General features: G+C 42.6%; 1 protein-coding gene across 3 annotated transcripts in view; it reads left to right on the forward strand.

Moving 5' to 3' along the window:
* Positions 1-25,926, forward strand: part of RNF130 (ring finger protein 130) — a 175,436-nt gene that overhangs the window by 93,384 nt on the left and 56,126 nt on the right. For all 3 annotated transcript variants that reach the window (XM_083181475.1, XM_083181474.1, XM_083181473.1), the window contains exon 4: positions 7,390-7,461. In XM_083181475.1, coding sequence (XP_083037601.1) covers positions 7,390-7,461 — 72 coding nt within the window. The remainder of the gene's footprint in view (positions 1-7,389; positions 7,462-25,926) is intronic.

A 25,926-nucleotide genomic window follows, 5' to 3' on the forward strand; every position in this document is an offset into this window, starting at 1 on the left:
TATAATCTCCCTGAAACTAGTTTTCAAAAGTAGGCAAGTATGGGTTTAACTCTGCCTAATGTTTTATACACCTCCCCCATAGGGACAGAAATGAAATCATTGTAAATTCGGGAGCTGATTCTCATTTCATTACAAACAACAACAATGAACAAAAGGAACATCAGACAAAAACATGTAATGACAAAGCAAAGCATGTCGGTGTGAGAGACCAACAGAGCACTTATGTTACCTGGGAGATTTCAAGTCAATTACACACAGTGTTTAATGGATACTCATGTAGGTCTACCTCACTATAACAATTCAAAGATGTTACAATACAAAGATGGAATTGAAATGATGGACTTTATGAGATCTGGGATTATGGTTATTAGTGATGGTATTGTTATTAGAATTATTATGTTACCACTACTATAGTCCATTCCTGATTGCACTATGAGAATAGAACCAAGTTCCACAAATGTTTGCCGTCCCCTAACATTATGCAATATAGCAACGCACAATCCTTTAAAGCTTAATAATTAAAGAGTCCGTGCACTGTGTATATTTAGTTACATATAAATACATCAGTTATTTAAGTTATGTCATTGAGTTCCATAGAACACCGGTTGTGATATATACTAGGGCAGTACGGGCGGTGTAATGGTTAGCATTACTGCCTCACAGCGCTGAGGTCATGGGCTCGATCCCCACCATGGCCCTAACTGTGTGGAGTTTGTATATTCTCCCCGTACTTGCGTGGGTTTCCTCCCGGGTACTCCGGTTTCCTCCCACAGTCCAAAAATATACTGGTGGGTTATTTGGCTCCCAACAAATTAATCCTAGAATGTCTGTGTGTGCGTGTACATGTGGTAGGGAATATAGATTGTAAGCTTCACTGGGACAGGGACTGATGTGAATGTTCAAATATTCTCTGTACAGCGCTGCGGAATATGTGTGCGCTATATAAGAAACTGTTAATAAATAAACATAATTAAATGTATATCTTTAGAAATAAAGTCATGTAAACGAGAACCTGGGATAATGGATTTGGCAAAGCCCCCAGCCCCAGGGTCATGTATTGTATCAGCGTTTAATTACTGTTGAGAAATGCAGACAGTCGGTTGTTGTTGCACAATCTCAGCCCGCAACTAGGAGCGTACACTAATCACATCTGTATTCCGCGCACAAGCAAGCAGTGGTCTAATCGCAGGAGAAAACACTTTATGTGCCTTTGATGGCCATGCACTAGACACTTTCTCATATGGATTACCTCCTGGAGATAGCGGCATATCTTATTATGGGGGTGATTCAGGTTGGTTTTGCAAAAGCAAACTCCTTTAATGGAGAAAACCATGTGCACTGCAGGAGAGGGGGGCTGATGTAGCATGTGCAGAGAGAGTTAGATTTGGGGGAGTTATTTTGTTTCTGTGCAGGGTAAATACTGTCTGCTTTATTTTTACACTGCAATATAGATGTCAGTTTGAACACATCCCACCCAAATCTAATTCTCTCTGCACATGTTACATCTGCCCCACCTGCAGTGCGCATGGTTTTGTCCATTGGAGAAGACGTTTGATTTTGCGAGCCAACCTGAATTAAGCCTCTTGTGTGTAGCACGCATACACCCATATTGCATGCTGTGATTTTACATGTTCAGATCTAACTTCTCATCTTCTCAGCTCATTTTTCCCCTATTGATTTCCCTTCTTTTCCACTACTCAGGCCCAGTGCCCTTTTTACCTAACAAAATCTTTGAAGAACCAGTATTTTAACCTCTACGATCCTTCTTTTATCCTCTCCTTGCTGTGTATTATTGGAGGCGCTCACTACAAAACACTACTGTATATTCATTTATATTTACTGACATTGTGATATGGAGCACGTTAACAACAAAGCTGTGATATAATGTCAGCATTCAGAATATCTGGTAGCTTTGAACTGCTCATCCTGTAGGCCAGTAATGGCTAACCTTTACACTCCAGCTGTTGTTGAACTACACATCCCAGCATGCTCTGCTACAGTTTTGCTATTTGGCCATGCTAAAAATGATGCACGGCATGCTGGGATGTGTAGTTCAACAACAGCTGGAGTGTCAAGGTTAGCCATCACTGCTTTAAGCATTTACTGTAGTAAGAATAACTGCATTGTATATCCAGCAGGCTTATGCAGACACATCCAGTGTGTATCATAGGGGTCCTGAGACTGCCAACAGAGAAATATTGCAGTTTTACGAACCGTAAAGTGAAAACGTGTTACATGAAATTATCGTTTTATTTTATCTTTCCGTTGGGGATAGTTTTTTTAGGCAACTTGCTTTATTTCTATCTTTATTCTGGACTTCTTGATGGATCTTGGAGCGTCTCATCTTCTGCCATGCCACCCTCCCCTCCCCCCCTCCCATATAGACTTACATTGGCAGAACTTTCCTTTCCCAAAGCTCCTCTATACTCACTGTACAAAATCAATGGAAAAGCTGTGGATGGGGGGGTTTGGAGCGCCATTCCCTGAGGACGTCCCACTGGTAATATCAATATCAGAAACCAAGTATCTTCCAAGTTACATATCAATATAAAACTAGCTGATCTCGTTCCAAATGGCATTGTTTGCTGCTGTGATGCTGAAAACTGAGCCTTTGTTTCCTTCCTCCCTTGTATTTGGGATCATTATAGGTGCCTGGCAGAAAGCCTTTTCCTAACCTTTTGGGAATTTTATATCTTCTTCATTTGCTCATTATTGACGAAAAAGTATCATTTAAATTATATGCATCAAAGGGCTTTTGTAATCTTGCCTATCTCTATCTGTGTACACAACCTAGGACTAATAACTTTGTGGAAGAGGGGGGCTGCCTCTGGCCATGCCGCAGGGTCCAGAGGAAGAGATCCCCGTCCACTGGCCTGGTCCCGGCAACTGCTCAGTAGAGCTGACAGGCTTCCGGTCCAGCGCATGTGCACAACTTCGGCTTCTATGGGCTGCCTCAGCTGCAGCCCATAGGAGCTGGCTAGGTCAGGCAAAGAGTTGCTTCCGACAGGAAGCCAGCTCTCTGCTAATAGCAGCCTAGTTTGCCAGTCCCAGAGGGAGGAAACTCCGCCCAATAGGGCTGCCTGACCTTTCAATAGGAATTCACTGCCAGCCAGTGCTGCCACAGACTGCAACTGGCTCACTGCAGTGGCGGATGGGTGGTTATGAAACTTTGCATGTACCGTATTTTACCTGATACTTGCTTAGTACAGATCAACCTCCTTACTTACATTCATTATTATACCTGGAGTGGTCTTGTGAAAAGCAAAAGCAGCCTCGCAAACTTTATATTAATAAATTATGTCAAGTCTGGGGTATTTTGAGTTTCAAGTACTGGAAAATTGGATGCAACTCTAATGCCCCGTATACATGAGTGTGCTGAGCGATCTGTGTTGAGCAGGGTTTTGCCTATGCTTATAGGTAAAACCCTGCAATATAAACTGGATAGAATGTCTATCTCTGCGGGTGGTGGCAATGCACAGCCCCATCGATCCTTACAGATCCGTACTTTATATCTAATGATGGGTGCACACCCAAACTATGCAGATCGTAAGACGATTGTGCCAGCACATGATCTGAATCTGATCATGACCTGTAGCTAGCTGAATGGTGGTTTACAGATCCTACCTGCAGCAGGTAGGATCTGTAAAATGACCAAATGACCAGCGGGGACACGCATTGGATCGGAATCGGATTGGATCTGGCCCAAAACATGCCCAATTTATATACAATTGCTCAAGATTGTATTGAAATTGGGTGTATTGGGGCCAAATCGTTTTGGTGTGTACCCTACATAAGAGATCTAGTCAGATCGCTTAGGAATAGGGCTTGAATCCCCCTCCGTATATGCCCCTTAATGCATTAGCAGAGTCTGGAGCTAGGGATGTAATATATTCTAGTCAATGCAGAAAATGGAATCTCTGACTAGAACCAGGGAATTTGAGGATACCCAAGACAGAAGCACGGAGTCTAAACCAAAGACCCGCCGCAAGGAGATACGATTTTTGGTGTGCTTTATGGGTAGGTTTAGGCCCTCTGCTTGGGTTTCCCTGTACAGATGTCAGAGATCCAGAACTGAGAATATTGGACCGGAACCGATTATGTGGCCTTCAGGCTGGAACTGGTGATGTGACTATTGGACTAGAACTGATGATGTGGCTGTCAGACTGGATCCAAGGAACAGGAGACAAGCGGGACCAATGGAGCGTAGTGTCGGACTGGATCCAAGGACCTGCATATCGGTTGTACTGATAGAGCTGAATAGCGGACTTGATTTGAGGAACAGGAAATTGGCTGGACCAATTGAAGAGAATATCGTTCTTGATCTGAGGAACTGGATTTTGGACTGGATCCGATGCAATAATGGACAGTATAAGTACTTCCAGACAAGGTAATAGTCCAGAATCCATAGCCTAGGCATGTTGCTTGTATAGTGATATTGCTCAAGGTAATTGCAGTCTGACTGAGCAGAGTTTATATATCCCCTGCAGCGCTGTAATTGGAGGACTGCACAAATTATCTCCTAAGAAAGAGGAAAATAACAATATATAAGGGATTAGTATGAAATCCCGGCGGTCGGAATACCGCCACAGGAATCCCAACCGCCGCAATGCCTATAAGGGGGGGCCGTGGATCTCCCCCCTTGCATGATTGTGCCCTTTGGACACCCATGGAGGGATAAAGTGCCGGCATTGCAGTGGTCGGGATTCCGGAGTCGGTATTTCAACCGTCGGGATTCCGACCGCCGGGATTTTGACCGCATCCCATATTATTAACCATTGTAGGAGATTCCACACATCCTTCTAATTATGCTACTGTGCATAGCACCAGAACGTAGCAGATTGAACGGGTTAATTAGCCACAGTCAGGGGCCATTTGCCTGAAAATAGATCAAACCTTTATAACAGGGCCTAAGGGAGCGAGCAGGCTGACTAAAGCTGACCTTCATTAACTTTGATGGGACACATTAGTGTTTGACCTTTTCCACACGGTACTCGGGATTTAGTTCACAAGCTGATTTTTTAAAGCCGGGGCCAGAGATTGATCTTTTGGGTTTTTCTTTTTAAACTGTTGCTTTTATTTTATATTTTCAATGCATTAGTCATAAAAAAAAATCACTTTGTGCAGGGACCCCCTAGTGTTTGAATGTCAGGATGATTTTAAAGAGCATCTTTGGAACCTTTTGTTGGACTGAGATTTTGATGGACAGTGGAGCGGGAATGCAAAACCAGGTGTAAGAACAGTCCGCAAGACACAATCCATTTCTTTCATAAACACATCTGTTCCCTGTTGTGTGCATATCAGTATAATAAAATCTCTTCCGTTATCTCTATTTTATAAATGCCTCTCAGTATCTTCTGTGTAGAGCGATAATAGTAATCCAATAACATGGGGAAATCTGGTTACATTTGCATGACATGTTTTGGCTCACTGAGTTGTGTCTCGTTTCCGGAGTGCTATTATAAGTTATAACGTACTACTTGTTGCCAGCTCGTCATAAAGACATAATAATTTCACAGAAATGTCAGAGCAGGTGATGTTGCACACCCGAACGGCGCAACAATTGAATTGCTTCGATGAGCACCATCTAGTGGCCGCCAATGTGCAAAATACTAGAATTCCTCCCATCCCATAGAGGCGAGGGGTATATGGGTCATTTGTTCAACCCTATTTAGGTTGACATGCATGGGGTCGACAGGGTTGGAAGGTTAATACAGGCATTAGCATAACAATGAGAAGGTTGACAGTCAAAATGTGGACATGAGTTTTTAGAGGGTTTTTTTGTCCTGAATGTCAACATGGTCGACATGGACACCTTCTAAGTTTATTGTGCCCTTTAGCTTGCCACGCTGCGCTCACCATGCTTCGGGCACTCTGTTATCCACATTGACCCTTTGACTGTCGACATTCCCATTTTCGATATAATGCATGTGTCGGCCTTCCAACCCTAAGGACCTTAGCCATGTCAACCTATTTCGGCTGTTGACTTTAAGCCCTGTTGACATTCAGTGATTGGCTGAATGCATGTCGACTTAGTGACGTACCCCGAGGCAAGGATCAGCGTTGGATTTTTATTATATAGGATTAACAGTAGTTTATGACCTCTTTACATGATCACTCCAGTTATGGGTACGTGTTTGGTTATACATATGACTGAGATCTAATAGCATAACAGTGGCTAGAGGTGATCGCAATTTGCAGGTCACAGGTCTCTCCACATAGGTGCAAAGTATTGCCGTTGTAGTTGTTGACTCATACTGCTTTTTCTCATTGTATATTGTCAAATATTAAGTACATGCTGCCCTGTATATGTAAATAAACATGAAAGTGAAAGTAGGTGTCAACTCCTGCTGATGGTTTGGTTGGTGGGAGGCGGGGGGCTAGTACTGGAAGACAATTTTCCAACAGTGACCCATACAAAAGTCGACTGCCAAATACAGAATAAAAATTCTCAATAAATATTGTGCTAAACCAGTGATTTTCAACCTTTTTTACCTTGCGGCAAGAATTTAAAATTGCCAAGGCACACCATGAGATCACCACAGGGCAAAACACATTGTTCCCCACTGGAAAAAAAAATAACCTATTGGCCACCATATTAAAAAAACAATCACACTGGACCCCACAGGTAACAAAAATAAAATACATTGGTTATTTACATGAAAAGAAGAGACCAGTAAATAATCATTGAACTGGTGGTGGCAGTAAACTGGTTTGGGCATCTCTAGATCTGGGGGCACACTTGAGAACAGCTTAAGGCACACTAGTTCCGTGCAGTTTAGCAAATTTCACTCATTGCAGCATCCAATATGTAAAGCTGGGTACACACTGGACAACATTTTAAACAATATTGCTGATCCGGATGGGTCAGAGCGTCAAAATCTGCACGTGTGTATGCACGGTGTCACTTACAATGCGTGCTCCCATGCGTCTAAGTCATGCAGCACGACCCTACCCTACTGCTCGTCATGGACGGCATCGGCAAGTGCGTATGCCCGGCCAGGTCCCTGTTGCACAAGATGCCGCCAGCTTAAGATCAAGCATGCTTGTAGTAATCATTAGGACCATCGATGTCATGTCTCAGTCACCGTATACTTGATGTCTTCAGAACACAGAGAACAGGAGCGCCATTACCTTGAGAACAAGGATGTGGTAGAAAGGGCCATATTGTTCTCTTTGACCAGTGTTACGGAGTTTGTAGGTGTTTAACACAAAGTAGGAATTTAAGGAATTCCCCGTCAAGCCCTAAATCACATCTGAATTCTGTGCATTTATTTTAGATATTTTTCATCATGCAGTGCAAATAAAACGTTATGTTTTGTTATGTTAGCTGTATATGTTTTCATAATCTTCGCTCCCATGGGTAATTATTATCTCTCTCTGTTTTCTCAGCGCCGGCTCGGAGATGCAGCTAAAAAAGCAATTGGCAAACTGACAACGAGGACGGTCAGGAAAGGAGATAAGGTAACAGCTGGTTCAGTCCACCCAAGTGAGCAGATTGTGAGAGTGCTTGCTATAAGACTAGGCCCTATCGGGGCACTGTGATGTATGCATGATCTTCCATGATGTGCTGGTACAAAACAATGTTTCCTGCTTGCCTGAAGAGTTGAGCAAAATTGTGGGCAGTGTAAATACTACACTCGCAAAGGTCCAATACCAAGGTGCCATTCGTGGTTACAGACAAATACTCCCATTGGGATGTTTATAATTGTCCCTTTCTATCTACCTATCAGCTTCTATCTCTCATTGTCTTTGAAAAACTTTATCGCTCTTCCAGCTTTGATACATGTCCCCCATTCTGACGTAGTTCCTGGATCAATAATACGTTATCACCACTAGATTTTTCTGTGTTGTCCTTGGTGGGTAGAAGTTGCCTAATTACTAACCAGAGTGGTAGGAGCCCCTATCACAATAAAGTTTAGCATGTCTACAATGACAATTCTCTGGGAGCACAGTGACCATAAATTTAGTATTTGGTTTGTATTGTGGTTTCTAATCTACTCCACAGGTCATTAAAAATCTCTTTATTGCATAATGGTCATAAACGTGATATTTTCCAATGTCACTAAGATGCTCTCTGATTTGTGTCCTGGTCACTAGGGTGCCTCTTTTTGTGTGGTTTTCCCCTAGGATGCCTTTTTTTTTGTTTCCTGGTCACTAGGATGCCTATTTTGTGTGTAGTGGTCACTAGATTTGCCTCTTTTTAAGTGTCCTGGTCAATAGAATGTCTTTATTTTTCCTGTGGTGGTCACTAGAATCCTGTTTAATATATACTGGTCATTAGAATGCCTTTCTGTATTTGTATATTGATTCACAAAAATACCATAGGTGAATAGTGGCAAGTTTTAGCTACCAGGTCCACTGCTGTCAGTAGACTTCTCCACAGATTAAAATAAACATACCCCCAAAGCCACAGAATTGTCACCACAATTTGACCACTGTCTTACCAAGTGCAGTATATTCACCAAATGTCCCTTCAGCCTAGCCATTGCCACTGTCTAAACCTATCCCCCCCACCCACACACACAGCCTAATCCTAAACCCACATAGTGCCTAAACCTAAGCTAGCCCACCTCCAATCCCCGGCGTAACTCTAACCCACCCCATTTACAGCATCCCAGCAATCGGAATTTCAGCGCTAGTATTCCTATTTTGCCCGCCACTAGGTAAAACCGCTTCCGTGGTTTGCTGTTAACCCTTTGAGGACCAGCGTTGCTTTGAGAGATGTGCAAAATATCCATTTAAATCCCCAGACTCGCTCACAGTGGTTTTTTTTTACGGGCGCAATAATTAAACTTTATCTAAATTTGTTCAGAGTTCAGATAATTTGCCAACCATAACCAAAGTGATTCATATTCCCCGACTACGGCCCTGGCATTTTTAGCAGATATTTTTGCACATCTACCACAGCAACCTTGGCACTCAAAGGGTTAAAGTGTGCTTGTCTGTACAAAGTGGAGGCAGCCATTTTGCGTTTTGAACCAATTGCATATGGTATTGAGGGAAAGTATGCCTTTTTGCAGATGTCACAAAGGTATGCAACAGGGTAGACACACCAGGAGGGGTAAAACAAATGGTTGAATATCTAGGTAGACTAAGGGAATGGTCAAGAGCCTGGCAATTGCAGTTTATTCCCCCAAAAAGCACAAAAATCATGCACTTGGGTTTTAAAAAATCCAGAATATAGATAAAGAACATTCTACGGACATGTTATGCTCTTCTGCAAGGGTGACTTTAGAAGCTCAGTAAGAGGGGAGCGAGGAAAGGTAACCCTGAGCTCAGACCATTTCATTTCCAACCAAGGGAGCCAAGTAGCAATGAAATCCCAATTCCTCTTCGAGGTCACTCAGAGATCCTCTCACATATACCCGTCAATACGAGTGAACCATTCCTTAATAGTGGCAGGGGATCTAGACCTCCAACGAACCAGGATCACGGCCTTCGCAACACTATTGAAGAATTTTAAGAATGAATTATTTGTAAATAGCCCAGGAAGCTTAGTAAATTCCTAGTATACACAAGTATATCTGGCTAATAAAGCTGATTCTGATTAAGAAGCCAGAAAGAAGAAGTAGGTGGGATAAAAACACCCACTAACGACCTAGAGGTTGATGTCACTTGGTCCAAAAAAATTATTGCGCCATTTACAGATGACGATGTTGCCTTAGCCGACAATCCGGCTTCAGCAAAGCCTTCCAGACATTGTCAAGTCTCCAAAGGGTGAAAGTGTAGCAGCTGTAGCAGCAGTAGGCTGCCAGCAACAGCATGGAGGAGGCTGCTGGGGAGGTGGGAATCGCTGCACCTCACCGGTGTAATGTTAAATACCAACACCATATTCATTATCATCACTGCTATGCTAAACACAATATGATTTTAGTAGTAAGTGTAAATGGGGCCCATTATATACTCTCACAGACTGTTTTACGTTTTTTGTAGTTACAGAGTTAAACTTGAGAGAGGAATGTGAGGGAATTTATCATGTGAATGTACTATCTTTTGCAATGGTCATAAAGAACAGGGAGTGTTTACAGGAAGCTCTAGGTTTTTCTACCATCATCTGTAGCTTTACTCTAGTTCAGCCAGTGCCTTGTATGCAATCTTTTTTGAAAAGTACCGTATGTGGGTTATAGCAACAATCGCAAGAAAAAAAACAGATATGTGTTTTTTAACATCAGTGTGGCCGGCCATTAGAAGAATCATGATACAGTATTTACCATTTTTCTCCATCCTTCTTTTTTTTTTACCAAGGAAACCAGTTAGAGCTCAGAAGGGATGTTCCCAAGCCTCTCTGCTCACTATAAATCTATCTTCTGTGACATATGCCCTGCCTCCTTGCACTAGTTATCACTGTGTATGTGTTTGTAATAGGATATCGAACACAAATATTACTAATGCATACATGTTTATAATGGTAGTCTGTGTTATTTGAAGGGAAGAGTTGCTATTTTCTGTTATCTTAACATGTAATTTAATCTCCAATTTAAAAAAAATGTGATTAATTTAAAGTGGACCCAATTGTAGTCCGTGTGGATGTTAAAATTAGAAAAAAATTAATACAATTTTGAAAAAACTTAATCATATTCTGGGTCAACCATTGTCACGTTGACCTTTTTTTTCACCTCGTCAACCTTATTACTGTCAACCTAAAGTCCGGATACTTGCTGAGTGTTTCAGAGATTTTCAGTCTGTATATAAAAGGCTAAGTACTCCTCACCTCAATGAGATGAAGTGCCGCTACAGGACCACTAGAGGCCACTCACTGGACCAAATTACTCCTTTGCAAAACTCAAAGTGAAAGTAAAAACGGTCACAGCTCAAAGTGAAAGTAAAAACGGTCACAGCTCAAAGTGAAAGTTAAAACGGTCACAGCTCAAAGTACATTGCAGAAGCTGTCATTTTGACGAGCTTTTAATTTATAGGATATATATATATATCCACATCTGAGTATTATACAATGTATAGCTGCCTCCTGGTGACCAGAGAGCCCCATTCTGGTATCACTTGCGATGTAGTATAGATGTGTCGAAGTTCCGGACAAGCAGCTACAAGCGACCTCTAGTGTGACTCTAAATGAGATGTTGACGGACAGGTCTGTGTGCGGCATGGTGTCACTGCGAGATACAGTATCACGTGTGTGGAGTTTGTTCATGCTCACGTGCTGGTGTGGGTTTGTGCCTATACTCTAACTTCCTACCACAGTCTAAAAATAAGTTCTCCCGGTGGGGCAGGGACTGACATGAAGGGTTGAGCTCGGTACGCAATGTGTAATTAGCAGGCACTGTACAAAGAAAGGGTCATACAGTAAGAAACAAGTAGTGCCCTGCCCTGCACACATCTTCACCATTGGGGGACAGAAGTGCAAATAGGTTTGTGTAGAGGCAGAAAAGTGTGTATGCATAGGATTACAATACTGTCCCTTTAAACCTGGATGCTTATGGATTACACAGGTTCCGTGGTTGATTGAAACTAGCTGAAATGCAGGAATGAAGTCGTGGATCCACAGAACCTGTGTAATTAATAAGTATCCCAGTTTAAAGGGAAAGTGGTAAGCTATGCATGCACTGTGTAAAAAGCGGGTGTTTTGTCTTATGCTGCTTTCACATTGCCTAAACGTTTGAGACCTGGTATTTTGAAACGGCAGGTTTGCAGTGTGAAAGCAGGACAGGCAGTAGCTATAAAACAGCATAGTGCATATGTAATCAACTGCTCATTACATATGTACATATGTAATGAGCACAGTGCATATGAATGAGCAGCTCATTACATATGCACTGCGCTAATTACATATGCGCATATGTAATGAGAGGCTCATTACATATGCACTGCGCTCGCATAGCTTCTGCCTGAGTCCTATATACCGGTTCAGAGCCGTTCAAACTGCAAAACAACCGTCTCTGAACCGTGTAGGACTCTGCTTTTTACCCGATTGCAAATACCGGTTATTTGTAACTGGTAAATGCAGACTGGCGCTTTCACACTGCAGCTCTAACCGTTTTAAAAGGCTAAAAAAATCGGCAATATACCAGTTAAGAGCTGCAGTGTGAAAGGGGTATGAAACGGGAGACGTGGGGCATCAGACAAGTTATTAAATGTGTAGAATAAACTTGATGCAAATACTGTGTTATGAAGTCCTTCTGCACAGTGATCATGGCTGTTGCAGTACTTGTAGGCCTTAATTACTTATATGATGCGTTTTCACCTGTGTATCATATGAGTAATCATGGCCTACAAATGCACTGCTCCTCAAAGCCAAAATACACCAATGCACCTACTTTGTAATTGGCAAAAGAATAATCTTGCTTTGCTACCCCATTGGCGGGTTGGTAATTCTGCTCTGATCCAAACATGAGCACTTGCGCCACACACCTGGGCACATGAAAACCTTATCTATTACATGTCGTAGTGATTATGCTTAAGGTATGGCACGCTATAGAACAGGGGTTCTCAAACTCGATCCTAAGGACCCCACACGGTTCACGGTTTCCAGGCCACCCGGCAGTCGCACAAGTGCATTCATTACTCATTGACACATTTTAAATGAACCACAGGTGGAGCTAATTATTTCACTGGTGATTCCTTGAGGAGACCTGCAAAACATGCACTGTGTGGGGTCCTGAGGGCCGAGTTTGAGACCCTCTGCTATAGATTGGATACAGCATGCCTAATCCATGTGGAATTAAAACGGTTTATTAGAATACATAAAAATAAATCAGTTATATAGACAATCAACCGTAAAATATTGGAGACAGCCATGTAAATATTCCTTGAAGTTCTAAACATATAAATACATAAACCACCTTTCTAACTGTGAGGCAGGATGTCTCGCCTGTGTCCTTAAAGAACAGTCCTCAGTGCCAAATGATGGGCAAACAGTAGGGAAAGACACAGCTTGCATATATTCAATGGTGGTTCCGTTTGATAGCTCTATAATAGCTGGGTCAACCGGGTCAAAAGAGCAACATGAAAAATGCTCAACACATTTAAAGGTTGACATGAGTTTTCTACATTTTTGTTGGGGGGGGTTCATACTTTCCCATTCACATCGACTACAATAGAGAACCAAAAAGTGTACCGGGCTTAGTGGAGGGAGGCACCAGCGAGTCAAGCCATACAGGATTTTGTACCTGGCTGAAACCCCCTTTTAAACTGGTGAACCTACCTGGTTTATTGCTGGGTAGGTGATGTCACTGGTAGCAGGTTCCCACCATGGCTGTGCGGAATTGGAATATTCTCCCCGCACTTGCGTGGGTTTCCTCCGGGTACTCCGGTTTCCTCCCACAATCCAAAAATATACTGTTAGACTAATTGGCTCCCAACAAATGATCCCTAGAATGTCTGTGTGCGTGTACATGTGGTAGGGAATATAGATTGTAAGCTCCACTGGGGCAGGGACTGATGCGAATGTTTATTCTCAGTAAAGCGCTGCGGAATATGTGTGCGCTATAAATCATAAATAATAAATCTCCAAGTGCGGCTGTGTTTGGTGAGGTGGACGCGCTGTGTGAGGAGAGAGGAGAGACGCTGAGGGACACGCTGTGTGACGCGCATCCGCTCAGCCGGAAGCCGGAAGTGCGGGGGGGACGCGAGTTAGCTGCACGCCGCTAGCTGCAGGCTGAATCTCGCTGTACAGGGGACCGTACAGCGGCACCAGGACTTCGGGGGGGGGGCCCGGGCAAAGAGCACCGGGAAAAAGAATCTGTACACCGGAACCGACTGTACAGAGGCAGCGGCACCAAGGGGGTGTACGAGGGGCTTTGCAGTGCTGTAAGGGGGGGACCAGGCAAGGAGGACCGGTCTAAGGGGCTGATCAGTGGCACCAGGGGGACAAGGTGAAGCCCGGACACCCTCAGGCAGGAACCAGGCCAGTCCTTCACTTCACCTTCACTCCACTGACAAACAGGCGCCATCTAACAGGTGCCTAACCAGGTTACCTAAGAAGAATCATCAGGGAGCCGGAGCAGGACTCACGTGTGCGGCGGTGAGGCGAAGAAAAGCAGGTCGGTCAGGGGAAGCAAGCACCAGGAAAAGGACGGGGTACGCTGCGAAGCAAGGAGCTGCACGATCAACTGAGGAAGCATAAAACCGCAAGTATACTGCATCAAACTGTATAAATTGTCTCTCTTGTCGTCTTTTGCACTTACTGTACTGTTTTTTTCCCTTCTTCTGTTTCTCAATTTGTTTGGTGCTTTTTTTAATTATTGGGTTGCTTAGAGTTGTTTAGAGTTTGGGAGTATTCTTTTCTTTTATTCTATAGGGTAGATTCTGTATAGGATCACTGTTATAAGCAGTACATTTTTGTCTCCTTGTCTTTTGTCTCTTTTCTTCCTTCACTCTACACTACATATTTTCTTTTTTTTTTTTGTTCTGACTAAGGTATAGGTGCCCATTAGTTTCCCCCAGTAACATAGTCCACAGATAACAAGTACTGAAATAAACTAAAATTAAATAAAATAAAATTAAAATAATATAGCATATAGCACCCCCGTACGAAACAGCAGAACCCAAACTAATTAAACATGAGTGGGGTCGGCAATCTCACTCAGTGCGTGTCTTGCCAGATGTATGCGCATTTGGATCAAAAGATCCAGAGAGAATACATCTGTGTGAGGTGCGTAGAGATGACTGCTTTGGAAGCCCAGATTTCTGATCTAAAGCAGACCATCGAAACTCTGAGGGACATTGCCAAATTAGAAGAAAGTTTCCGCCTCACGGTGGAAACTTTGGAGGATCAGGGGGTTTTAGCAGTAGATGAGGAGGTAGAGCCAGCTAGCTGGGTAACAGTCAGAAGGGGTAGTAGGGGGAGGAAGAGGCAGGCCAGTGCTGACTTAACCAATCCCAGTAGATTCCCCAGACTGGATGAAGCTACTGCGGATGTTACTTCAATACTGGTGGGGTCGGATGTGACATGTACCTCTAGCAACCAGAGGACAGGCACATCAGACATAGCGGGGGCTAGAGAACCAGGGACCACAAGACAGATGGTGGTGGTAGGGGATTCTATCATCCGTAAGACAGATAGGGCAATCTGCTACCGGGACCGTGATTGTCGTACAGTCTGTTGTCTTCCGGGTGCTCGGGTACGGCATATCGCGGACCGGGTAGACAGATTACTGGGAGGGGCTGGAACAGACCCAGCGGTCATGGTGCATGTTGGCACAAATGATCAAGTCAGCGGCAGGTGGGGTGTCCTTAAAAACGATTTCAGGGACTTAGGACGTAGATTAAAAGCAAGGACATCCAAGGTAATTTTCTCTGAAATTTTACCTGTGCCACGCGCTAGTACAGGAAGACAGAGGGAGCTTATGGAGCTAAACGCGTGGCTAAAGGGATGGTGTAGGAAAGAGGGGTTTGGGTTCCTAGAGCATTGGTCGGACTTTTCAGACGGGCGCCATCTATACAGCAGAGACGGATTGCACCTGAATGGAAAGGGGGCGGCAGTGCTGGGAGGCAGGATGGTTAGAAGGTTGGAGGAGTCTTTAAACTAGATATAGGGGGGAGGGATGCAGATATAAACTATGGGCATATTAGACAGTACAGTGATGAAGGGGCATTTAAGAGATTGGAGGGTGGAGAAGGGGGGTTGGGGAAAAAAACTAGAATCAGTAAGAAATCATTAGAGAAACGAGATCCCAACGTAGCCCCAACGGTAGCATCTAATAATAAACACAAACTCAAATGCATACTGGCTAATGCAAGAAGCTTAGCAGGAAAAATTGGGGAACTAGAGGCCGTGGCCATTAGGGAAGATTATGACATTATTGGTATAACAGAAACCTGGTGTAATGAGTCACACGATTGGGCGTTAAGCATGGAGGGATATACACTCTACAGGAAAGACAGGGAAAATAGAAGGGGCGGGGGGGTGTGCCTTTATGTAAAAAAGGACTTAATATCTTGTGGGCAAATTATGATCTCAGATACAGAAGAAGATAACTCGGAGGCCGTGTGGGCAGAGATAACTGATAAAAATAAAAAACCCAATAATAAAATTTTATTAGGGGTATGCTACAGACCACCAAACGTGAACGATAGGGATGAGTCTCTACTCCTAAACCAAATTAAAAAATCATCAGATCAGGGGCAGGTAATAATAATGGGGGATTTCAATTTACCAGATATTGACTGGAAAAATGAGACATGTAAATCATCTAAAAGCAGTGGGTTCCTAAGCTTGCTCAAGGATCAGTTTATCACTCAAACGGTAGATGCTCCAACCCGTAATGGGGCACTATTGGACTTAGTATTAACAAATAACATTGATTTAGTTTCAAACACCAGAGTAATTGAACACCTAGGGAACAGTGACCACAACATGGTCTCACTGGAAATCAACTTCCGAAAACCTAAATATAATACAGGACCGGGTAAAGTACTAAACTTCAGAAAAGCTAATTTCATTTTATTCCAGGAAGCTCTAAAAGAAATTAATTGGGGAGAGTTATTCGAAGGAAAGAATACAGAGGAAATGTGGGATACATTTAAAAATGTACTAGAATCACTAACTACTAAATACATTCCAAAAGTCAACAAGGGTAAATTTAACAAAAAAAAGCCAACATGGTTGGACAAAAAAGTAAGGACAGCGATCAACAATAAAACAAAAGCGTTTAAGTTCTATAAAAATAACGTAAATGAGGAGACGTTCATCAAGTATAAAGAAACAAACAAAACTTGTAAGGAAGTAATCAAAGTAGCTAAAAGGGAAAACGAAGAGCGTATAGCCACAGAAAGCAAAACTAACCCCAAGAAGTTTTTCAAGTACATAAACAGCAAGCGAATAATTAAAGAGAACATAGGCCCACTAACAGATATCAACGGTAAAAAATTTGCAGAAGATAATGAAAAAGCGGAAGTGTTAAATAAGTTCTTCTCATCAGTATTTACTAGGGGAGAGCAGTTAGTGGAAAGCACAGATACCTCAACTGGGACAAACAAACCGGACCTCAATATGGATCTCTCGACCGAGGATATAATTTTGAGGCTCAGCAAAATAAAAACTAACAAATCACCAGGGCCAGATGGTATACATCCTAGGGTACTAATGGAGTTAAGGGAGGAACTTGCGACCCCTCTATATTGCATTTTTGAAAATTCACTATCAACAGGTATGGTACCAAAAGACTGGAGAATAGCAGAGGTAGTGCCAATATATAAAAAAGGTAAAAGGGATGACCCTGCAAATTACAGGCCTGTGAGTTTAACATCAATAGTGGGTAAAATATTTGAAGGCATTTTAAGGGATGGTATCCTGGAATACTTAGACCTTCATAGTTTACTTAGTATTAACCAACATGGGTTTGTGAAAAATCGTTCCTGCCAGACAAATTTACTGGGCTTCTATGAGGATGTCAGCAAAAACCTTGATAATGGAAGCGCAGTAGATGTGGTCTTCCTTGATTTTGCAAAAGCTTTTGATACAGTACCACACAAGAGGTTGATAAATAAAATGGTGGACCTGGGACTAGGTGCAAATATCTGTAGATGGGTAGGGAACTGGCTGTGTAATAGAGAACAAAGAGTGGTTGTGAACAGTGCAGTATCAACTATGATACCAGTACTAAGTGGAGTGCCACAGGGTTCGGTACTGGGGCCCATCTTGTTTAACATTTATATTAACGATATAGGGATGGGGATTCTCAGCGATGTATCCATCTTTGCTGATGACACTAAACTGAGTAGAATTATTGAATCAACAGAGGATGTGAACATACTTCAAAATGATCTTAACAAACTAGATGAGTGGGCTAAAAAGTGGAAGATGAGGTTCAATGTGGATAAATGCAAGGTTATGCATCTCGGGAGACGTAACCAGTGTGTAAGTTACAACCTAAGCGGGGAGGCATTAGGTACTTCAGCACTTGAAAAGGATCTAGGAGTCCATATAGATAATAAGCTGGGGTGCAGTGTTCAATGTCACATTGCAACAAAAAAGGCCAACAGAATTCTAGCATGTATTAAAAGGGGCATGGAAACTAGGGACTCAAAAGTAATTATGCCACTGTACAAGGCATTGGTTAGACCGCATCTTGAATATGGAGTACAGTTCTGGGCCCCACACTATAAAAAGGACATCATGGAATTGGAAAAAACCCAAAGAAGAGCAACAAAGCTTATCAGGGGAATGGAGAATTTAAGCTATGAGGAGAGATTAAGCAAGCTAGGACTATTTACACTAGAGAAGAGACGTTTAAGGGGGGACATGCTCAACATGTACAAATATATCAGGGGCCAATATAAGGAACTCTCAAGCACTCTTTTTACTGCAAGAAAGGAAACTAGGACACGAGGGCACGAATTTAGATTAGAGGAAAGAAAATTTCGTTCCCTCAAAAGAAAAAATTTCTTTACGGTCAGAGCAGTCAAACTTTGGAACTCTCTTCCTGGAGAGGTGGTGTTGGCAGATACAATAAATACGTTCAAAATAAGGTTGGACAAGCATTTATTGGATAAAAATATCCAGGGGTACTAATAAGAACCATATTCTGTCTTTTACAAGGGATATGCTATTAAAACGTGGGTTGAACTAGATGGACGCAAGTCTTTATTCAGCCTTATCTACTATATAAATAGGGTATGGCTGTCACAGATGAGGAGTAGGAACTTTGGTATCACCCCTCGGAGGATTATTATTATATTTTCTTTATAAGGGGCCACAAGTGGTTGGCGGTGTCATGCATATGGCATACAATAGAACAGGGTACACAGAACTATACATAACAGTAACTGAAGGACTAAAACAGAGCGCAGGTAACAATTGGCAGCACAATTCTTAGTACACAATACAGCTGAGATGTAGGGAAGCAGAGGAGATGTCCGCAGCGTACTACCAGGGGCAGGAGATGAATGAACACAAGTGAGACAAGATGCTGGTGTAGATGGTACCTGAGTAAGAGAGAGCTACTGCATAATGGTAATACGAGAAACCAGGTCTGTGAGAACCGGAGGGAAGAGGGCCCAGGACTACACACGGATGCAGCCTGCACCCCCATAGTGACACCAGTGATTGAAGCGTCCCCCATTTCTACCCCTTTAATAGCTTATTTTGTTTGTCACCTTCTATGTCCCAGACTGGCAGGCTGCCCGGGCACCAGTTTCCCTGCCCCACTTATCCCCCCTCCTTCCCTCCCGTGTTCCTTTACACAATTCAAATCGAAGTTTTAAATGCATTTAACTCGCAACCTTTCTATTTAAATCCAACATCAGTAACTGACAGACAGACAGCTGTCAGTGCTGTAAGTGCTGACATTTATTTATTTAAATATAGAGTCGGTAGTTACCCAGTAACCACTACCACATGCTGGGCCCAGGCAGGATGTCCAGATGCCATTGAACCACCTTAGCTTCTTTAAACAAGCGCCGTCAGAATAGACAATCATAAGATTTTGTATGCATGTCTCGTTCAGGCTATGGCGAGATGTGACTTGAATATAATATGTTTTACAGGAGACGTGAAGCATCCTAAATATAATACTAATATACCAGCAGTTGTTACAGATGTAATACAGCAGACAATGCTTATGCTACAGGATAAAGCTGTGTGCAATAGTTGTCTCCTACCTGCGCACTACTGCAGATTGAAGGGATATCCCAGACCGATAGTATACATATATCCCACACCGATAGTATACATATATATACACTCAGCCACTCAGTTATCTTCTTCTTCTTTTTTTTGCCTATTACCATTTAATTAGTCTTCAAGCCGCTTTAAAAAGCCTGACAGGCTCATAAATTCTTATTGATTTCCCCTTTTTGTTTAGGCCATCTGGGGGGTAGGTAAAAGCCGGAAACATAGTAAATGCATTGAAAAAGCGGGAAACCATGTAAAGTGTATTAGAAAAGCCGGAAATCATAGCAAATGGAAATGGGGAGATGTTTAAGCGACTCATTAGCGGATTGGACGAACTTGAAAGGAGTGCAGGAGAGGTGGATAAAATTAAAAAGTGCAATACTAAAGGCAACGGACCTTTGTATCAAAAGGGTTAAGAAAAGTACCAGGAAAAGGAAGCCAGTGTGGTTTACAAAAGAGAGGTATCAACTAGTGTAAAAGCAAAAAAGATGGCCTTTAGGACATACAAGCAGACTCAAAATAATAATGATAAAGAAGTGTATCTTGCCAGACGCAAAGAGGCTAAGAAAGTGATCAGGCGTGCCAAGGCACAAGCTGAGGAGAAAATGGCTCAGTCGGTAGATAAAGGAAACAAAACTTTTTTTAAGTATATAAATGAAAGGAGAAAATCAAATGGAGGAATAATAAGACTGCGGACAGACACTGAGAATTTGGTGGAGGGAGACAAGGCAATTGCAGATCATCTAAATAATTACTTTTGCTCTGTATTCACTATAGAAGGAGAAGGGAAGGGACCACAGTTAAGTTGCAAGGACATTCATAAAAATAAGGTAGATGGAGGTACCTTTACTAGGGAGAAAGTCCTAACAGAACTTTCAAGACTGAAAGTGGATAAATCAATGGGGCCAGACGGAGTGCATCCAAGGATACTAAAAGAACTAAAAGATGTGTTGGTAGCGCCATTAACAGATTTATTCAACCAGTCACTAGATACAGGTGCAGTTCCAGAGGACTGGAGAAAAGCAAATGTAGTTCCACTGCACAAAAGCGGAAGCAAAGAAGAAGCAAGTAACTACAGACCAGTGAGCCTTACATCAGTAGTAGGGAAAATAATGGAAACACTATTAAAAGAAAGAATAGTGGAATATCTTAAATTAAACAACTTACAGGATCCAAAACAGCATGGTTTTACTGCAGGGAGATCATGCCAAACAAGTCTCATTGACTTTTTTGACACCGTGACCAAAATACTAGATGAAGGGGGGGCTGTAGATGTGGCATATCTAGACTTTAGTAAGGCATTTGACACTGTCCCACATCGCAGGCTGCTAAATAAACTTGAAAGTGTGGGATTGGATTATAAAACAATTAAATGGATAAGAACCTGGTTGCAGGATAGGAAACAGACAGTTGTCGTAAATGGAGTGCATTCTATGGAGGGACATGTTACCAGTGGAGTACCCCAGGGATCTGTACTTGGACCAGTGCTCTTTAATATCTTTGTTAGTGACATTGCAAATGGTATTGAAGGGAAAGTATGCCTTTTTGCAGATGATACAAAGATATGCAACAGAGTAGACACACCAGGAGGGGTAAATCAAATGACTGATGATCTAAGTAAACTTGAGAATTGGTCAAGAGAATGGCAACTACAGTTTAATGCTAAAAAATGCAAAATTATGCACTTGGGACTCAAAAACCCAAAGGCTCAATATAGTATCAAGGGTACTATAATGGAAACTACTGAGGAGGAAAGAGATCTAGGAGTCACTATTTCAAGTGACTTAAAGGCAGGGAGGCAATGTAACAAAGCAATGAGGAAGGCTAGTCAGATGCTTGGTTGCATAGGGAGAGGAATCAGTAGCAGAAAAAAAGACGTAATAATGCCACTTTATAGGTCATTGGTACGACCTCATCTGGAATACTGTGTCCAGTTCTGGAGACCATATCTTCAGAAGGATATAAATACATTGGAGAGTGTACAAAGAAGGGCAACTAAAATGGTTCATGGCCTACATCACAAAACTTACCTGGATAGACTAAAAGATCTTAACATGTATAGTTTGGAGCAGAGAAGGGAAAGAGGGGACATGATAGAAATCTTCAAATATATCAAGGGTTTTAACATAGTACAGGTGGGAAATTTTCTTCAAAGGAAAACAAGTAATAAAACACGAGGACATGCACTGAAACTGGAGGGAGGTAGGTTCAGGGGAAATGTTAGAAAGAATTACTTCACAGAAAGGGTAGTGGATAAGTGGAATAGCCTCCCATCAGAGGTGGTAGAGGCTAAGACAGTAGAACAATTTAAACATGCTTGGGATAGGCATATGAATATCCTTACAAAGAAATAAGGATTAAAAAGGGTTGAGTTTACCTGAAGGGTAAAAAAGGGGCAGACTAGATGGGCCAAATGGTTCTTATCTGCCGTCAAATTCTATGTTTCTATGTTTTCTATGTAAATGCATTGAAAAAGCCGGAAATCATAGTAAATACATGCCAAGTATATTAGAAAAGCCGGAAATCATAGTAAATGCATTCAAAAAGCTGGAAATCATAGTAAATGCATTGAAAAGGCCGGAAATCATAGTAAATGCATGTAAAGTATATTAGAAAAGTCAGAAATCATAGTAAATGCATTGAAAATGCCGGAAACCATGTAAATTGTATTGGGTATGGATCATTGGATAGACAGCAAGTAGGTCGACACCACTAGGTCGACATAACTGAATGTCGACATGCAGGAATGTTGACATGACTGAAGGTCAATGTGGGTCAGGTCGACATGTCATTATGTCGATACAAGCATTTGGTCAACATGGGGAAGGTTGACAGTCAAAAGGTCGACATGGGGTTTTTCACCTTTTTTTTGTCCCGAATTTCGACACAGTCGACATGGGCACTCAAACTTAGCACCACGTCCCCTCGTAGGGCTCGCTACGCTCGCCATGCTTTGGGTGCGGTGCCTCGCTATGCTCAGCACACTATTTTATTCTACCACGCCTAGTGAATGGTAGGGCATGAAATACCGCCTGTCGGCACATGTCGGCTCAAAAGAAAAGGTGTAAAAACCCAATGTAGACCTTTTGACTGTTGACCTTCCCCATGTCTACCTAATGACCTGTTGACCTAACCCATATCAACCTTCCTGCAAGTCGACCTAATGCTTGTAGAGCTAGTTACCGTATCCAAGTATATTAGAAAAGTTGGAAATCATAGTAAATACATATAAAGTTTATTAGAAAAGCCGGAAATCATAGTAAATGCATGGAAAAAGCCGGAAATCCTAGCAAATGCATTGAAAAAGACAGAAACCATGTAAAGTGTATTAGAAAAAGCTGGAAATCATAGTTAATATATTGAAATAGCCAAACACCATTTAATGTGTATTAGAATAGCTGTAAATCATAGCAAATGATTTGAAAAAGAATGAAACACAGTGGGGGAAATTTACTAAAGGAAATTTGTAAAAAAAATAGGTGTATTTGTATCCAAAATTACACTTATTTTTGACATTTACTTTCCCGAAAATACGTCAATTCGTATTTGTATTGATGTGCTATCAATACGAATACGAATCGCCGTATTTTCGGGATAGTAAATGTCAAAAATAAGTGTATTTCTGGATACAAATACACCTATTTTTTTACAAATTTCCTTTAGTAAATTTCCCCCAGTAAATGTATTGAAAAAGCACATACATATATATGCAATGTATGGTAAATGGGCCCTGTTGTATTGATCAGCAGCAGCTTCTTGTATATAGCATTGGCTAGAGAAAAACAAGTATGTTTATTGTATAGGGTCACGTACCTATGTCAGCTAAGTTGCAAAAATATTATCAAAATCCTACTGTAAGAGCCCCCATACATTAGGCCGACTTGTCCTAGGGACAAGTCGGACCCAATTTACCTGCGAGCCGCCCGGCAGCTCCCCGGGAGGCTCACATACAATTTGGCACTTGATGTGCCATTTTTTACATGGGATAAATCGCATGCGATTTATCCCATGTTAAAAAAAACCCGGGGAGCTGCAGGGCGGTGAGGAGTAGTGGGGGCGGGCAGCGGCAGTAGTGGGGGCGGGCAGCGGGGGCGGGCAGCGGCGGCTGCGGTGTTGGGGGCGGCCAGCGGTGGTGTTGGGGGCGGCCAGCGGTGGTGGGGGCGGGCGGCCAGCGGTGGTGGGCGGCCAGCGGTGGTGGGGGCGGGCGGCGGGTGCGGTGAGCGCTGCTGACCTGGCCGGGCAGTGTACTTACTTACACATAGCAGCAGCGGGGACGGGCAGCGCAGTGGCGGCTATTAGATTTTTAAAATACTTGTCAAATGACCGGCCGCTCTCTGATTGGCCGGAGAGCTCTCAGCCAATCAGAGAGCGGCTGGTCATTTGACAAGTATTTAAAAAATATAATAGCCGCCACTGCGCTGCCCGTCCCCGCTGCTGCTATGTGTAAGTAAGTACACTGCCCGGCCAGGTCAGCAGCGCTCACCGCACCCGCCGCCCGCCCCCACCACCGCTGGCCGCCGCCGCTGCCCGCCCGGTGTCTGCATGCATATGCCTGTCAGGTGGCAGGCATATGCATACAGGGAGGTCGGACGTGATCGTATGTACAGACCGTCCGACGCGCACGGGACCGCGCATCGGATCGGATCAGATATCACACGCATACGATTTTGGGCCGATTTCATCCGATTATCGGCACAAAGTGCCGAAATCGGATGAAATCGGACCAAAATCGCATAGTGTATGGGGGCCTTAAGGTCGCTGCCTTTTCCGGCTTTTTCAATGCATGTACTATGATTTCCGGCTTTTTCAATGCATGTACTACGATTTCCGGCTTTTCTAATACACTTAACATGGTTTCTGTCTTTTGCAATGCATGTACTATGATTTCCAGCTTTTTCAATGCATTTGCTATGATTTCCGGCTTTTTCAATGCATTTACTATGATTTCAGGCTTTTCTAATACACTTTACATGGTTTCTGTCTTTTGCAATGCATTTACTATGATTTCCGGCTTTTTCAATGCATTTACTATGATTTCCGGCTTTTCTAATACACTTTGCATTGTTTCTGTCTTTTTCAATGCATTTACTATGATTTCCGGCTTTTTCAATGCATGTACTATGATTTCCGGCTTTTCTAATACACTTTACATGGTTTCTGTCTTTTGCAATGCATTTACTATGATTTCCGGCTTTTTCAATGCATTTACTATTATTTCCGGCTTTTCTAATACACTTTGCATGGTTTCTGTCTTTTTCAATGCATTTACTATGATTTCCGGCTTTTTTAATGCATTTACTATGATTTCCGGCTTTTTTAATGCATTTACTATGATTTCCGGCTTTTTTAATGCATGTACTATAATTTCCGGCTTTTCTAATAGACTTTGCAAGGTTTCTGTCTTTTTCAGTGCATTACAATGATTTCCAACTTTTCTAATATACTGGGATACGGTTACTAGCTCTACAAGCATTAGGTTGACACCGCTAGGTCGACATGCATTAAGGTCGACATGCATTAAGGTCGACATGCAGTTATGGGTTAGGTCAACAGGTCATTAGGTAGACATGGGTCAACATTGGGATTTTACACCTTTTCTTTTGAGCCGACATGTGCCGACAGGCGGTATTTCATGCCTACCATTCACTAGGCATGGTAGAATAAAATAGTGTGCTGAGCGTAGCGAGGCACTGCACCCAAAGCATGGCGAACGTAGTGAGCCCTACGAGGGGACGCGGTGCTAAGTTTCAGTGGTCGACATGGGGTTTTTCACCTTTTTTGTCCCGAATTTCGACACCGTCGACATGACTGTGTCGAAATTCGGGACAAAAAAGGTGAAAACCCCCATGTCGACCTTTTGACTGTCGACCTTCCCCATGTTGACCTAATGTTGTATCGACCTAATGACATGTCGACCTGACCCACGTTGACCTTCAGTCATGTCAACATTCCTGCATGTCGACCTTCAGTCATGTCGACCTAGTGGTGTCGACCTACTTGCTGTCTATCCAATGATCCATACCCAATACAATTTACATGGTTTCCGGCATTTTCAATGCATTTACTGTGATTTCCGGCTTTTCTAATATACTTTACATGCATTTACTATGATTTCCAGCCTTTTCAATACATTTACTATGAGTGCCAGCTTTTTTAATGCATTTGCTATGATTTCCGGCTTTTCTAATACACTTTACATGGTTTCCGTTTTTTTCAATGCATTTACTATGTTTCCGGCTTTTACCCTCTTCCGGCCATCTGTGTCCCATTTTCATTTAAGACAGCTGCCGGCGTTACTGTACACATGCGTCATGGTACATGGCAATAAACGCATGAAGCTTTATCGATGTACAGAACAT

Source organism: Crinia signifera, chromosome 4 (genome assembly GCF_055691185.1).
Source record: "Crinia signifera chromosome 4, ASM5569118v1, whole genome shotgun sequence".
Taxonomy (NCBI): Eukaryota; Metazoa; Chordata; class Amphibia; order Anura; family Myobatrachidae; genus Crinia; species Crinia signifera.